This window comes from Pristiophorus japonicus, unplaced genomic scaffold (assembly GCF_044704955.1).
Source record: "Pristiophorus japonicus isolate sPriJap1 unplaced genomic scaffold, sPriJap1.hap1 HAP1_SCAFFOLD_223, whole genome shotgun sequence".
NCBI classification, from domain to species: domain Eukaryota; kingdom Metazoa; phylum Chordata; class Chondrichthyes; family Pristiophoridae; genus Pristiophorus; species Pristiophorus japonicus.
Window position 1 is genome coordinate 171,481 of NW_027251940.1, and position 15,865 is coordinate 187,345.

General features: G+C 51.2%; 1 protein-coding gene across 1 annotated transcript in view; it reads right to left on the bottom strand.

Annotated features, from left to right (window-relative positions):
* LOC139245570 (membrane-associated phosphatidylinositol transfer protein 3-like) overlaps nt 1–15,865 on the bottom strand; it is a gene marked incomplete at its 5' end in the record, with an annotated part of 90,692 nt that overhangs the window by 37,574 nt on the left and 37,253 nt on the right. Inside the window, 2 exons of the mRNA XM_070871184.1 lie at nt 4,104–4,287; nt 12,225–12,374. Coding sequence (XP_070727285.1) covers nt 4,104–4,287; nt 12,225–12,374 — 334 coding nt within the window. The remainder of the gene's footprint in view (nt 1–4,103; nt 4,288–12,224; nt 12,375–15,865) is intronic.

Here is a 15,865-nt window from a genome sequence, read left to right on the forward strand (position 1 = left end):
GGTGATCTTATCGAAACGTATCAGATTATGAGGGGGGCTCGACAAGGTGGATGCAGAGAGGATGTTCCCACTGATGGGGGAGACTAGAACTAGGGGGCATGGTCTTAGAATAAGGGGCCGCCCATTTAAAACTGAGATGAGGAGGAATTTCTTCTCTCAGAGGGTTGTAAATCTGTGGAATTCGCTGCCTCAGAGAGCTGTGGAAGCCGGGACATTGAATATATTTAAGGCGGAGATAGACAGATTTTTGAGCGATAAGTGATTCAGGGGAGCGGGCAGGGAAGTGGAGCTGAGTCCATGATCGGATCAGCCATGATGGTATTAAATGGCGGAGCAGGCTCGAGGGGCCGTATGGCCTACTCCTGCTCCTATTTCTTATGTTCTTATGTTCAGTGCCATTCGCAACCCCTCAGATAATGGAGCAGCCCGTGCCCACATGCAGCAAGACCAGAACAACACTCTGGTTTGGGCTGATAAGTGGTATGTAACATTCGCACCACACAAGTGCCAGGCAACGACTATCTCCAACAAGCGAGAGTCTAACCACTGCCCCTTGACATTCAACGGCATTCCCATCACCGAATCCCCCACCATCAACATCCTGGGGGTCACCAGCCACATAAACACTGTGGCCACAAGAGCGGGTCAGAGGCTGGGTGTTCTGCGATGAGTGTCTCACCTCCTGACTGCCCAAAGCCCTTTCCACCATCTACACGGCACAAGTCGGGAGTGTGATGGAACACTCCCCACTTGCCTGGATGAGTTGCAGCTCCAACAACACTCGAGAAGACCTGGGTGTCCTTGTACACCAGACATTGAAAGCAGACATGCCGGTGCAGCAAGCAGTTAGGAAGGCCAATGGTACGTTGGCCTTCATTGCAAGAGGGTTTGAGTACAGGAGCAAGGATGTCGTACTCCAGTTATACAGGGCCTTGGTGAGACCGCACCTGGAGTATTGTGTGCAGTTCTGCTCTCCTTACCAAAGGAAGGATATACTTGCCATTTGCCGTCTTCTCCGCCTGGTGTACCTGCATTGAAAGTTGGCATGCAGGTACAGCAGGCGGTGAAGGCGGCAAATGGCATGTTGGCCTTCATAGCGAGAGGATTTGAGTATAGGAGCAGGGAGGTCTTACTGCAGTTGTACAGGGCCTTGGTGAGGCCTCACCTGGAATATTGTGTTCAGTTTTGGTCTCCTAATCTGAGGAAGGACGTTCTTGCTATTGAGGGAGTGCAGCGAAGGTTCACCAGACTGATTCCCGGGATGGCAGGACTGACATTTGAAGAAAGACTGGATCGACTGGGCTCATATTCACTGGAATTTAGAAGAATGAGAGGGGATCTCATAGAAATATCTAAAATTCTGACGGGTTTAGACAGGTTAGATGCAGGAAGAATGTTCCCGATGTTGGGGAAGTCCAGAACCAGGGGTCACAGTCTAAGGATAAGGGGGAAGCCATTTAGGACCGAGATGAGGAGAAACTTCTTCACTCAGAGAGTTGTGAACCTGTGGAATTCTCTGCCACAGAAAGTTGTTGAGGCCAGTTCATTGGATATATTTAAGAGGGAGTTAGATGTGGCCCTTAGGGCTAAAGTGATCAAGGGGTATGGAGAGAAAACAGGAATGGGGTACTGAGGTGAATGATCAGCCATGATCTTATTGAATGGTGGTGCAGGCTCGAAGGGCCGAATGGCCTACTCCTGACCTATTTTCTATGTTTGTCATAGAGGGAGTGCAGCGAAGGTTCACAAGACTGATTCCTGGGATGGCAGGACTGTGGTATGAGGAGAGATTGGGTCGACTGGGCCTGTATTCACTGGAGTTTAGAAGAATGAGAGGGGATCTGATTGAAAGGTATAAAATTCTGACGGGGTTGGACAGACTGGATGTGGGGAGGATGTTTCCCCGGGGGCTGGGAAGTCTAGAACAAGGGATCACACAGTCTCAGGATACGGGGTAGGAAATTTAGGAGCGAGATGAGGAGAAATGTTTTCACTCAGAGGGTGGTGAACCTGTGGAATTCTCTACCACAGGAGGCTGTGGAGGACAAGTCACTGAATATATTTAAGAGGGAGACAGATAGATTTCTAGACACACAAGGCATCGAGGGGTATGGGGAGAAAGCGGGAATATGGTGTTGAGATAGAGGATCAGCCATGATCATATTGAATGGTGGTGCAGGCTCGAAGGGCCGAATGGCCTGCTCCTGATCCTATTTTCTACGTTTCTGTGAAGCTCGACACCATCCAGGACAAAGCAGGCCGCTCGATGGGCCACGCTACCCACCCCCTTCAACACTCACTCCCTCCACCACCGGCGCCCCCTGGCTGCAGTGTGTACCATCCACAAGATGCACCGCGGCAACTCGCCAAGGCTCCTTCGGCAGCACCTCCCAAACCCGCGACCTCTACCCGCCCAGAAGGACAAGGGCAGCAGGTCCATGGGAACACCACCACCTCCACGCTCCCCTCCCAGTCACACACCATCCCGACTTGGGAATATATCGGCCGTTCCTTCATCGTGGCTGGGTCACAATCCTGGAACTCCCTCCCCATCATCATCATCATAGGCAGTCCCTCGGAATCGAGGAAGACTTGCTTCCACTCTTAACACGAGTCCTTAGGTGGCTGAACAGTCCAATACGGGAACCACAGTCCCTGTCACAGGTGGGACAGATAGACGTTGAGGGAAGGGGAGGATGGGACAGACAGACGTTGAGGGAAGGGGAGGGTGGGACAGATAGACGTTGAGGGAAGGGGAGGGTGGGACAGACAGACGTTGAGGGAAGGGGAGGGTGGGACAGACAGACGTTGAGGGAAGGGGAGGGTGGGACAGACAGACGTTGAGGGAAGGGGAGGGTGGGACAGATAGACGTTGAGGGAAGGGGAGGGTGGGACAGACAGACGTTGAGGGAAGGGGAGGGTGGGACAGACAGACGTTGAGGGAAGGGGAGGGTGGGACAGACAGACGTTGAGGGAAGGGGAGGGTGGGACTGGTTTGCCGCACGCTCCTTCCGCTGCCTGCGCTTGGTTTCTGCACGCTCTCGGCGACGAGACTCGAGGTGCTCAGCGCCCTCCCGGATGCACTTCCTCCACTCCGGGCGGACTGGTCTTTGGGCCCAGGGACTCCCAGATGTCGGTGGGGATGTTGCACTTTATCAGAGAGGCTTTGAGGGTGGTCCCCTGTAACGTTCCCTCTGCCCACCTTTGGCTCGCTTGCCGTGAAGGAGTTCCCGAGTAGAGCGCTTGCTTTGGGGAGTCTCGTGTCTGGGGGCCATGCGGACAATGTGGCCCTGCCCAGCGGAGCTGGTCGAGTGTGGTCAGTGCTTCGATGCTGGGGATGTTGGCCTGGTCGAGGACGCTAACGTTGGTGCGTCTGTCCTCCCGGGGGATTTGCAGGATCCTGCGGAGACATCGTTGGTGGTATTTCTCCAGCGACTTGAGGTGTCTACTGTACATGGTCCATGTCTCTGAGCCATACAGGAGGGCGGGTATCACTACAGCCCTGTAGACCATGAGCTGGGTGGTAGATTTGAGGGCCTGGTCTTCAAACACTCTTTTCCTCAGGCGGCCGAAGGCTGCACTGGCGCACTGGAGGCGGTGTTGGATCTCGTCGCCAATGTCTGCCCTTGTTGATAAGAGGCTCCCGAGGTTTGGGAAATGGTCCACAGTGTCCAGGGACATGCCGTGGATCTTGATGACTGGGGGTCAGTGCTGTGCGGTGAGGACAGGCTGGTGGAGGACCTTTGTCTTATGGATGTTTAGCGTAAGGCCCATGCTTTCATACCTAGAAGGACACGGGCCGCGTTCGCATGGGAACACCTCCACGCTCCCCTCCCAGTCACACGCCGTCCCGACTTGGGAATATATCGGCCGTTCCTTCATCGTGGCTGGGTCACAATCCTGGAACTCCCTCCCTAACAGCACTGTGGGAGCACCTTCACCACACGGACTGCAGCGGTTCAAGAAGGCGGCTCACCACCACCTTCTCCCGGGGCAATTAGGGACGGGCAATAAATGCCGGCCTGGCCAGCGACGGATACATCCCAGGAACGAATAAAAAAAAGAACAAGGCCGGAAATGAAGCCTGGGTCTTTCCTGCTTACCTCCTGGACCAGGTTCTGAAGGAAGGCCGTCTTCTGTCTCAACGGGTCGTGCACAAGTCCGTCACAGAAAGACACGATGCCATGAGGAAAGTTATGCTGTGATAACCAGGCCACAACTTTCTGCTTCTGCATATCCGGGCGTCCGGTCACATAGACAATCAGGTACCCACGATCCTGCCAGTGTCTAGAGTGGGGAAAAAGGCCCAGAGTGAGAATGGGGCAGTGTAGAGGGAGCTTTACTCTGTATCTAACCCCGTGTACCTGCCCTGGGAGTGTTTGATGGGACAGTGTAGAGGGAGCTTTACTCTGTATCTAACCCCGTGCTGTACCTGCCCTGGGAGTGTTTGATGGGACAGTGCAGAGGGAGCTTTACTCTGTCTCTAACCCCCTGTACCTGCCCTGGGAGTGTTTGATGGGACAGTGTAGAGGGAGCTTTACTCTGTATCTAACCCCCTGTACCTGCCCTGGGAGTGTTTGATGGGACAGTGTAGAGGGAGCTTTACTCTGTATCTAACCCCCTGTACCTGCCCTGGGAGTGTTTGATGGGACAGTGTAGAGGGAGCTTTACTCTGTATCTAACCCCCTGTACCTGCCCTGGGAGTGTTTGATGGGACAGTGTAGAGGGAGCTTTACTCTGTATCTAACCCCCTGTACCTGCCCTGGGAGTGTTTGATGGGACAGTGTAGAGGGAGCTTTACTCTGTATCTAACCCCCTGTACCTGCCCTGGGAGTGTTTGATGGGACAGTGCAGAGGGAGCTTTACTCTGTATCTAACCCCGTGCTGTAACTGCCCTGGGAGTGTTTGATGGGACAGTGTAGAGGGAGCTTTACTCTGTATCTAACCCCCTGTACCTGCCCTGGGAGTGTTTGATGGGACAGTGCAGAGGGAGCTTTACTCTGTATCTAACCCCGTGCTGTAACTGCCCTGGGAGTGTTTGATGGGACAGTGTAGAGGGAGCTTTACTCTGTATCTAACCCCGTGCTGTACCTGCCCTGGGAGTGTTTGATGCTGACACAGAGTAATGTCGATGGTTATATATGTAAACTTGTATTTACTCTGTACAGCCACCAGAGGGCTCATCCCCTGGAGTCCAAAGGAATCCCATAATCCCTTGGGAGCACAGCTACTTAAGGAGGCCTCACAGGTTGGAGAGGTACTCTGGAGACCTGAAATAAAAGACTACGGTCACACTTTACCTTGAGCTCACAGTGTTCAGTCTGACTCCTTCTCCATACATAACAACTGGCGACGAGATACAGATAGCGAACACAAAGATGCAGAGAACAGCTAGATGGGGAAGAGAGCGCTGCCAAACGAAGGGAGATTCTCCTCACCGTCTGTGGGGCACCAACGTATGGCCTCATGAAGAATCTGCTCACTCCAGTGAAACCCACAGAGAAATCGTACGATGAGTTGTGCACACTGGTCCGGGAGCATCTTAACCTGAAGGAAAGCGTTCTGATGGCGAGGTAACGGTTCTACACCTACAAGAGGTCTGAAGGCCAGGAAGTGACAAGCTATGTCACCGAGCTAAGACGACTTGCAGGACATTGCGAATTTGAAGGACATTTGGGGCACGTGCTCAGAGACTTTTTCGTACTTGGCATTGGCCACGAAACTATACTTCGCAAACTTTTGACTGTAGAGACCCCAACTTGAGTAAGGCCATAGCGATAGCCCAGGCATTCATTGCCACCAGTGACAATACTAAGCAAATCTCTCAGCACACAAGTGCTGCTACAAGTACTGTGAACAGAGTGATGTTGTTTTCGAATTGTCCGCCAGGTCACACATACCTGCAGCTGCACATCCGCAGATGTCTCAGAGTCCACCATCAAGGGTGATGAATGCAAGGCCATTAACACCTTGTTGGCGCTGCGGGGGTGATCATCGTTTCCATTCATGCCGATTCAAAGGATACGTTTGCAAGGGCTGTGGAACAATGGGACACCTCCAACGAGTGTGCAGGCGAGCTGCAAATCCTGTTAAACCTGCAAACCACCATGTTGCAGAGGAGGACAGATCCACGGAGGATCACGACGAACCAGAGTCTCAGATCGAGGAGGCAGAGGTACATGGGGTGCACACATTCCCCCGATAATGCTGAATGTTGAACTAAATGGACTCCCGGTGTCAATGGAGCTGGACACGGGCGTGAGCCCGTCCATCATGGGTAAAAAGACTTTCGAAAGGTTGTGGTGCAGCAAGGACTCAAGGCCAGTCTTGACTCCAATTCGCACGAAACTAAGAACTTACACGAAAGAACTGATTCCGATAATCGGCAGTGCTACTGTAAAGGTCTCCTACGATGGAGCGGTACACAAGTTACCACTCTGGGTGGTACCGGGCGATGGTCCCACGCTGCTCGGCAGGAGCTGGCTGGGAAAGATACGCTCGAACTGAACAACGTCCGAGCGCTATCGCCCGCTGATGACACTTCGTGTGCTCAAGTCTAAAACAAATTACCCTCGCTGTTCGAACCAGGCACCGGGAAATTCCAAGGAGCAAAAGTGCAGATCCACCTAATTCCGGGGGCGCGACCCATCCATCGCAAGGCGAGAGCAGTACCGTACATGATGAGAGAAAGGGTAGAGATCGAGCTAGACCGGCTGCAAAGAGAGGGCATCATTTCACCGATTGAGTTCAGCGAGTGGGCCAGTCCTATTGTCCCAGTCCTCAAGGGAGACGGCACCGTCAAAATCTGTGGCGATTACAAAGTAACTATCAATCGTTTCTCCCTGCAGGCCCAATACCCACTACCAAAGGCCGACGACCTCTTTGCAACGCTGGCAGGAGGAAAGATGTTCACGAAGCAGGATCTGACTTCAGCCTACATGACGCAGGAACTGGAGGAATCATCGAAGGCCCTCACCTGCATCAAGACGCACAAAGGTCTCTTCATTTATAACAGATGCCAGTTTGGAATCCGATTAGCGGCAGCGATATTCCAGAGAAACATGGAATGTTTACTGAAGTCGGTCCCGCACACCATGGTCTCCCAGGACGACATCTTGGTCACAGGTCGGAACACAGTCGAGCACCTGCAGAACCTGGAGGAGGTTCTTAGTCGACTCAACTGCGTGGGGCTCAGGTTAAAACGCTCGAAGTGTGTTTTCCTGGTGCCTGAAATGGAGTTCCTGGGAAGGAGGATTGCGTCGGACGGTATCAGGCCCACCAACGCGAAGACGGAGGCAATCGAGAACGCACCGAGGCCACAGAACGTGACGGAGCTGCGGGCATTTCTGGGACTCCTGAACTACTTTGGTAACTACTTACCGGGTCTCAGCACACTGTTAGAACCACTCCATGTCTTACTGCGAAAAGGGGGCGAATGGGTTTGGGGCAAAAGCCAAGAAAATGCCTTTGTAAAAACGAGAAAATTGTTATGCTCAAACAAATTGCTTGTGTTGTACGATCCATGTAAGCGTTTGGTACTAGCATGTGATGCGTCGTCATATGGTGTCGGGTGTGTATTGCAACAAGCTAATGATTTCGGGAAACTGCAACTGGTTGCTTATGCATCCAGGAGTCTGTCTAAGGCCGAGAGAGCCTACAGCAGGATTGAGAAAGAAGCTTTAGCGTGTGTTTATGGGGTAAAGAAAATGCATCAATACCTGTTTGGGCTAAAATTCGAATTGGAAACTGACCATAAGCCACTTATATCCCTGTTTTCTGAGAGTAAAGGGATAAATACCAACGCATCGGCCCGCATCCAGAGATGGGCGCTCACGTTGTCCGCATACAACTCCGCCATCCGCCACAGGCCAGGCACAGAAAACTGCGCCGTGCTCTCAGTAGGCTGCCATTGCCCACCACGGGGGTGGAAATGGCACAGCCCACAGATCTAGCAATGGTTATGGAAGCATTCGAGAGTGAACAATCACCCATCACTGCCCGGCAGATCAAAACCTGGACAAGCCAGGGCCCCTTACTGTCCCGAGCTAAAAACTGTGTGCTTCACGGGAGCTGGTCCAGTGTCCCAGTGGAAATGCAGGAAGAGATAAAGCCGTTCCAGCGGCGCAAAGATGAAATGTCTATACAGGCAGACTGCCTTCTGTGGGGCAATCGAGTAGTGGTCCCCAAGAAGGGCAGAGACACCTTCATCAATGACCTCCACAGTACCCACCCAAACATTGTAATGATGAAAGTGATAGCCAGATCCCACGTGTGGTGGCCCGGTATCGATACAGACTTAGAGTCCTGCGTTCACAGATGTAATACATGCTCACAGTTAAGCAATGTACCCAGGGATGCTCCGCTAAGTTTATGGTCTTGGCCCTCCAAACCGTGGTCTAGGGTACACGTCGACTATGCAGGCCCGTTCTTGGGTAAAATGTTCCTTGTGGTTGTAGATGCGTACTCCAAGTGGATTGAGTTTGAGATAATGTCGGCTAGCATGTCCGCTGCCACCACTGAAAGCCTGCGGGCCATGTTTGCCACTCACGGCTTACCCGATGTCCTGGTGAGCGACAACGGGCCATGTTTTACCAGTGCTGAGTTCAAAGAATTCATGACCCGTAACGGGATCAAACATGTCACATCTGCCCCGTTTAAACCAGCGTCCAATGGTCAGGCAGAGAGAGCAGTGCAAACCATCAAGCAAGGCTTGAAGAGGGTAACTGAGGGCTCACTGCAGACTCACCTGTCCCGAGTCCTGCTTAGCTACCGCACGAGACCCCACTCACTCACTGGGATCCCACCTGCTGAACTGCTCATGAAAAGAGCATTTAAGACAAGGCTCTCGCTCGTTCACCCTGATCTACATGAACAGGTAGAGAGCAGGCGGCTTCAACAAAGTACATACCATGAGAGCGCAAATGTGTCACGTGAGATTGAAATCAATGATCCTGTATTTGTATTAAATTATGGACAAGGTCCCAAGTGGCTTCCCGGCACTGTCGTGGCCAAAGAGGGAAGCAGGGTGTTTCGGGTCAAACTTTCAAATGGACTCATTCTCCGGAAACACTTGGACCAAATCAAACTCAGATTCACGGACTACCCTGAGCAACCCACCTGGGACCTGACCTTTTTTGATCCCCCAACATACACACCAGTGGCAACCGGCACCATGGTTAACCACGAAGCAGAACCCATCATCCACAGCAGCCCTGCAGGGCCCAACATACCAGGCAGCCCAGCAAGGCCAGCTGCACAGCAGCCCAGCGAGGGCCCAACACACCAGGCAGCCCAGCAAGGCCAGCTGCACAGCAGCCCAGCGAGGACCCAACACACCAGGCAGCCCAGCAAGGCCAGCTGCACAGCAGCCCAGCGAGGGCCCACAAATGATTGAACAACACCAGCTTTCACACCGAGATGATCAACCAGGGCAAGAAGGGCCACAGATCGACTCACATCGTAAATAGTTACACTATTGACTTTGGGGGGGGAGTGTTGTTATATATGTGGACTTGTATTTACCCTGTAGAGCCACCAGAGGGCTCAAACCCTGGAGTCCCAAGGGGTCCCATAATCCCTTGGGAGCACAGGTATTTAAGGAGGCCTCACAGGTTGGAGAGGCACTCTGGAGACCTGCAATAAAAGACTAAGGTCACACTTTACTTTGAGCTCACCGTGTTCAGTCTGACTCTTTCTCCATACACGACAGCAGTGTGTCCTGGGGCCAATGTTTATCCCTCATCCAATATCACTAAAAACAGATGATCTGGGCCATTATCATATTGCTGTGTGTGGGAGCTTGCTGCGCGCAAATTGGCTGCCGCGTTTCCCACATTACAAAAGTGACTCCACTCTAAAAATAGTACTTCATTGGCTGTGAGATGCTCTGGGCTATCCTGAGGCGGTTAAGCGCTCTCTCGATATGGGAGATCTTTTATGTCAATTTATTTTCATCATTCATTCCAGTTTATTTCATATTTATTCATTCTATCTTTTATTCTCCCTCACCCTCCCTTTCTCTCTCCTTGTCCTTTTTGCTCCGTCAACCTCCATCTCTCTTGCTCTCACTCTTTGCCTGAGTCAGAAAGTTGTGGGTTCAAGTCCCGCTCCAGGAACGTGAGCATGAAAAATCTAGGCTGACACTCCCAGTGCAGTGCTGAGGGAGCGCCGCACTGTCGGAGGGGCAGTACTGAGGGAGCACCGCACTGTCGGAGGGACAGTACTGAGGGAGTGCCGCACTGTCGGAGGGGCAGTACTGAGGGAGTGCCGCACTGTCGGAGGGGCAGTACTGAGGGAGTGCCGCACTGTCGGAGGGGCAGTACTGAGGGAGTGCCGCACTGTCGGAGGGGCAGTACTGAGGGAATGCCGCACTGTCGGAGGGGCAGTACTGAGGGAGTGCCGCACTGTCGGAGGGGCAGTACTGAGGGAGTGCCGCACTGTCGGAGGGGCAGTACTGAGGGAGCGCCGCACTGTCGGAGGGGCAGTACTGAGGGAGCGCCGCACTGTCGGAGGGACAGTACTGAGGGAGTGCCGCACTGTCGGAGGGGCAGTACTGAGGGAGTGCTGCACTGTCGGAGGGACAGTACTGAGGGAGTGCCGCACTGTCGGAGGGGCAGTACTGAGGGAGTGCCGCACTGTCGGAGGGGCAGTACTGAGGGAGTGCTGCACTGTCGGAGGGGCAGTACTGAGGGAGTGCAGCACTATCGGAGGGGCAGTACTGAGGGAGTGCCGCACTGTCGGAGGGGCAGTATTGAGGGAGTGCCGCACTGTCGGAGGGGCAGTACTGAGGGAGTGCTGCACTGTCGGAGGAACAGTACTGAGGGAGCACCGCACTGTCGGAGGGGCAGTACTGAGGGAGCACCGCACTGTCGGAGGGACAGTACTGAGGGAGTGCCGCACTGTCGGAGGGACAGTACTGAGGGAGTGCCGCACTGTCGGAGGGGCAGTACTGAGGGAGTGCCGCACTGTCGGAGGTGCCATCTTTCGGATGAGACGTTAAACCGAGGCCCCGTCTGCTCTCAGGAGGATGTAAAAGATCCCAGGGCACTATTTGGAAGAAGAGCAGGGGAGTTCTCCCCGGTGTCCTGGGCCCAATATTTATCCCTCGATCAACATAACAAAAACAGATTATCTGGGTCATGATCACATTGCTGTGTGTGGGAGCTTGCTGTGTGAAAATTGACCCACAGTACAACAGCGACTACACTTCAAGAAGTACTTCATTGGCTGTAAAGCGCGTTGAGTCGTCCGGTGTCGTGAAAAATGCAAGTCTTTTTTCTCTCTGTCTCTCTCTGTTTCTCTCGCTCTGTGTCTCACACTCTTTCTCTCTCCCTCTCTCTCAGCCTTTCTCTCCGTCTCTCTGTCTCTCCGTCTCTCACACTTTTTCTCTCTGTCTCTCCCTCTCTCTCTGTCTCTCACACTCTGTGTCTCCCTGTCTCTCTCTGTCCCTCACACTCTTTCTCTCTGTCTCTCCCTCTGTCTGTCTCTCACACTCTCTCTGTCTCTCACACTCTCTCTCGCTTCCTCTCTGTCTCTCTGTCTCTCCCTCTGTCTGTCTCTCACACTCTCTCTCTGTCTCTCTCGCTTTCTCTCGGTCTCTCCGTCCCTCCCTCTGTCTGTCTCTCACACTCTCTGTCTCTCTCTCTGTCTCTCACCCTCTGTCTGTCTCTCACACTCTCTCTCTCTCTCGCTTTCTCTCGGTCTCTCCGTCCCTCCCTCTCTCTGTCTCTCACACTCTCTGTCTCTCTCTCTCTGTCTCTCACCCTCTGTCTGTCTCTCACACTCTCTCTGTCTCTCTCGCTTTCTCTCTGTCTCTCTCGCTTTCTCTCGGTCTCTCCGTCCCTCCCTCTCTCTGTCTCTCACACTCTCTGTCTCTCTCTCTCTGTCTCTCACACTCTCTCTGTCTCTCTCGCTTTCTCTCTGTCTCTCTCGCTTTCTCTCGGTCTCTCCGTCCCTCCCTCTCTCTGTCTCTCACACTCTCTGTCTCTGTCTCTCCCTCTGTCTGTCTCTCACACTCTCTGTCTCTCTGTCTCTCCCTTTGTCTGTCTCTCTCGCTTTCTCTCTGTCTCTCTCGTTCGCTCTCTGTCTTGCTGGCACTCTCTATTTCTGCCTCTCCGTCTCGCGCTGCTCACCCTCCTGTGTCTGGGAGTGTTGGGTGACCCGCGATTGGAGTGGGGCTGTGGGGAGGGCAGGGGGGTGGGGAGGAGAAGCGAGTAAAGGTTTACCTCACCACATCCACAGCTCCCGCCCGAACCTTGGGATCGCTGCCCATGATGGACACACTGGCGGCGAAAGAGCCATCGATGCTGAAGACCACACATTCCGTGCCCTTGGGCAATACCGACAGGTAGCACTCTCCGTAGGTATGGTCACCCCTGTGAGGTCAGAGGTCAAGAACAGCCGTCAATAGGTGAGTGACCCTTACCCTGAATAAACAGTGACTCTGTACAGTTACAGTGAGTGACCCTTACCCTGAATAAACAGTGACTCTGTACAGTTACAGTGAGTGACCCTTACCCTGAATAAACAGTGACTCTGTACAGTTACACAGTGAGTGACCCTTACCCTGAATAAACAGTGACTCTGTACAGTTAGTGAGTGACCCTTACCCTGAATAAACAGTGACTCTGTACAGTTAGTGAGTGACTCTTACCCTGAATAAACAGTGACTCTGTACAGTTAGTGAGTGACCCTTACCCTGAATAAACAGTGACTCTGTACAGTTAGTGAGTGACCCTTACCCTGAATAAACAGTGACTCTGTACAGTTAGTGAGTGACCCTTACCCTGAATAAACAGTGACTCTGTACAGTTAGTGAGTGACTCTTACCCTGAATAAACAGTGACTCTGTACAGTTAGTGAGTGACCCTTACCCTGAATAAACAATGACTCTGTACAGTTACACAGTGAGTGACCCTTACCTTGAATAAACAGTGACTCTGTACAGTTACAGTGAGTGACCCTTACCCTGAATAAACAGTGACTCTGTACAGTTACAGTGAGTGACCCTTACCCTGAATAAACACTGACTCTGTACAGTTAGTGAGTGACCCTCACCCTGAATAAACAGTGACTCTGTACAGTTAGTGAGTGACCCTCACCCTGAATAAACAGTGACTCTGTACAGATACACAGTGAGTGACCCTTACCCTGAATAAACAGTGACTCTGTACAGTTAGTGAGTGACCCTTACCCTGAATAAACAGTGACTCTGTACAGTTACACAGTGAGTGACCCTTACCCTGAATAAACAGTGACTCTGTACAGTTACAGTGAGTGACCCTTACCCTGAATAAACAGTGACTCTGTACAGTTACACAGTGAGTGACCCTTACCCTGAATAAACAGTGACTCTGTACAGTTACAGTGAGTGACCCTTACCATGAATAAACACTGACTCTGTACAGTTACACAGTGAGTGACCCTTACCCTGAATAAACAGTGACTCTGTACAGTTAGTGAGTGACCCTCACCCTGAATAAATAGTGACTCTGTACAGTTACACAGTGAGTGACCCTTACCCTGAATAAACAGTGACTCTGTACAGTTACAGTGAGTGACCCTTACCCTGAATAAACAGTGACTCTGTACAGTTAGTGAGTGACCCTTACCCTGAATAAACAGTGACTCTGTACAGTTACACAGTGAGTGACCCTTACCCTGAATAAACAGTGACTCTGTACAGTTACAGTGAGTGACCCTTACCCTGAATAAACAGTGACTCTGTACAGTTACACAGTGAGTGACCCTTACCCTGAATAAACAGTGACTCTGTACAGTTACAGTGAGTGACCCTTACCCTGAATAAACACTGACTCTGTACAGTTACACAGTGAGTGACCCTTACCCTGAATAAACAGTGACTCTGTACAGTTACAGTGAGTGACCCTTACCCTGAATAAACAGTGGCTCTGTACAGTTAGTGAGTGACTCTTACCCTGAATAAACAGTGACTCTGTACAGTTACACAGCGAGTGACCCTTACCCTGAATAAATAGTGACTCTGTACAGTTACACAGTGAGTGACCCTTACCCTGAATAAACAGTGACTCTGTACAGTTAGTGAGTGACCCTTACCCTGAATAAACAGTGACTCTGTACAGTTACAGAGAGTGACCCTTACCCTGAATAAACAGTGACTCTGGACAGTTACACAGAGAGTGACCCTTACCCTGAATAAACAGTGACTCTGTACAGTTACACAGTGAGTGACCCTTACCCTGAATAAACAGTGACTCTGTACAGTTAGTGAGTGACCCTTACCCTGAATAAACAGTGACTCTGTACAGTTACAGTGAGTGACCCTTACCCTGAATAAACACTGACTCTGTACAGTTAGTGAGTGACCCTCACCCTGAATAAACAGTGACTCTGTACAGTTAGTGAGTGACCCTCACCCTGAATAAATAGTGACTCTGTACAGATACACAGTGAGTGACCCTTACCCTGAATAAACAGTGACTCTGTACAGTTACACAGTGAGTGACCCTCACCCTGAATAAATAGTGACTCTGTACAGTTACACAGTGAGTGACCCTTACCCTGAATAAACAGTGACTCTGTACAGTTACAGTGAGTGACCCTTACCCTGAATAAACAGTGACTCTGTACAGTTAGTGAGTGACCCTTACCCTGAATGAACAGTGACTCTGTACAGTTACACAGTGAGTGACCCTTACCCTGAATAAACAGTGACTCTGTACAGTTACAGTGAGTGACCCTTACCCTGAATAAACAGTGACTCTGTACAGTTACACAGTGAGTGACCCTTACCCTGAATAAACAGTGACTCTGTACAGTTACAGTGAGTGACCCTTACCCTGAATAAACACTGACTCTGTACAGTTACACAGTGAGTGACCCTTACCCTGAATAAACAGTAACTCTGTACAGTTACAGTGAGTGACCCTTACCCTGAATAAACAGTGGCTCTGTACAGTTAGTGAGTGACTCTTACCCTGAATAAACAGTGACTCTGTACAGTTACACAGCGAGTGACCCTTACCCTGAATAAATAGTGACTCTGTACAGTTACACAGTGAGTGACCCTTACCCTGAATAAACAGTGACTCTGTACAGTTAGTGAGTGACCCTTACCCTGAATAAACAGTGACTCTGTACAGTTACAGAGAGTGACCCTTACCCTGAATAAACAGTGACTCTGTACAGTTACACAGTGAGTGACCCTTACCCTGAATAAACAGTGACTCTGTACAGTTACACAGTGAGTGACCCTCACCCTGAATAAACAGTGACTCTGTACAGTTACACAGTGAGTGACCCTTACCCCGAATAAACAGTGACTCTGTACAGTTACACAGTGAGTGACCCTTACCCTGAATAAACAGTGACTCTGTACAGTTAGTGAGTGACCCTTACCCTGAATAAACACTGACTCTGTACAGTTAGTGAGTGACCCTTAACCTGAATAAACAGTGACTCTGTACAGTTAGTGGGTGACCCTTACCCTGAATAAACAGTGACTCTGTACAGTTACAGTGAGTGACCCTCACCCTGAATAAACAGTGACTCTGTACAGTTAGTGAGTGACCTTTACCCTGAATAAACACTGACTCTGTACAGTTAGTGAGTGACCCTTACCCTGAATAAACACTGACTCTGTACAGTTAGTGAGTGACCCTTACCCTGAATAAACAGTGACTCTGTACAGTTACAGTGAGTGACCCTTACCCTGAATAAACACTGACTCTGTACAGTTAGTGAGTCACCCTTACCCTGAATAAACAGTGACTCTGTACAGTTAGTGAGTGACCCTTACCCTGAATAAACACTGACTCTGTACAGTTAGTGAGTGACCCTTACCCTGAATAAACAGTGACTCTGTACAGTTACAGTGAGTGACCCT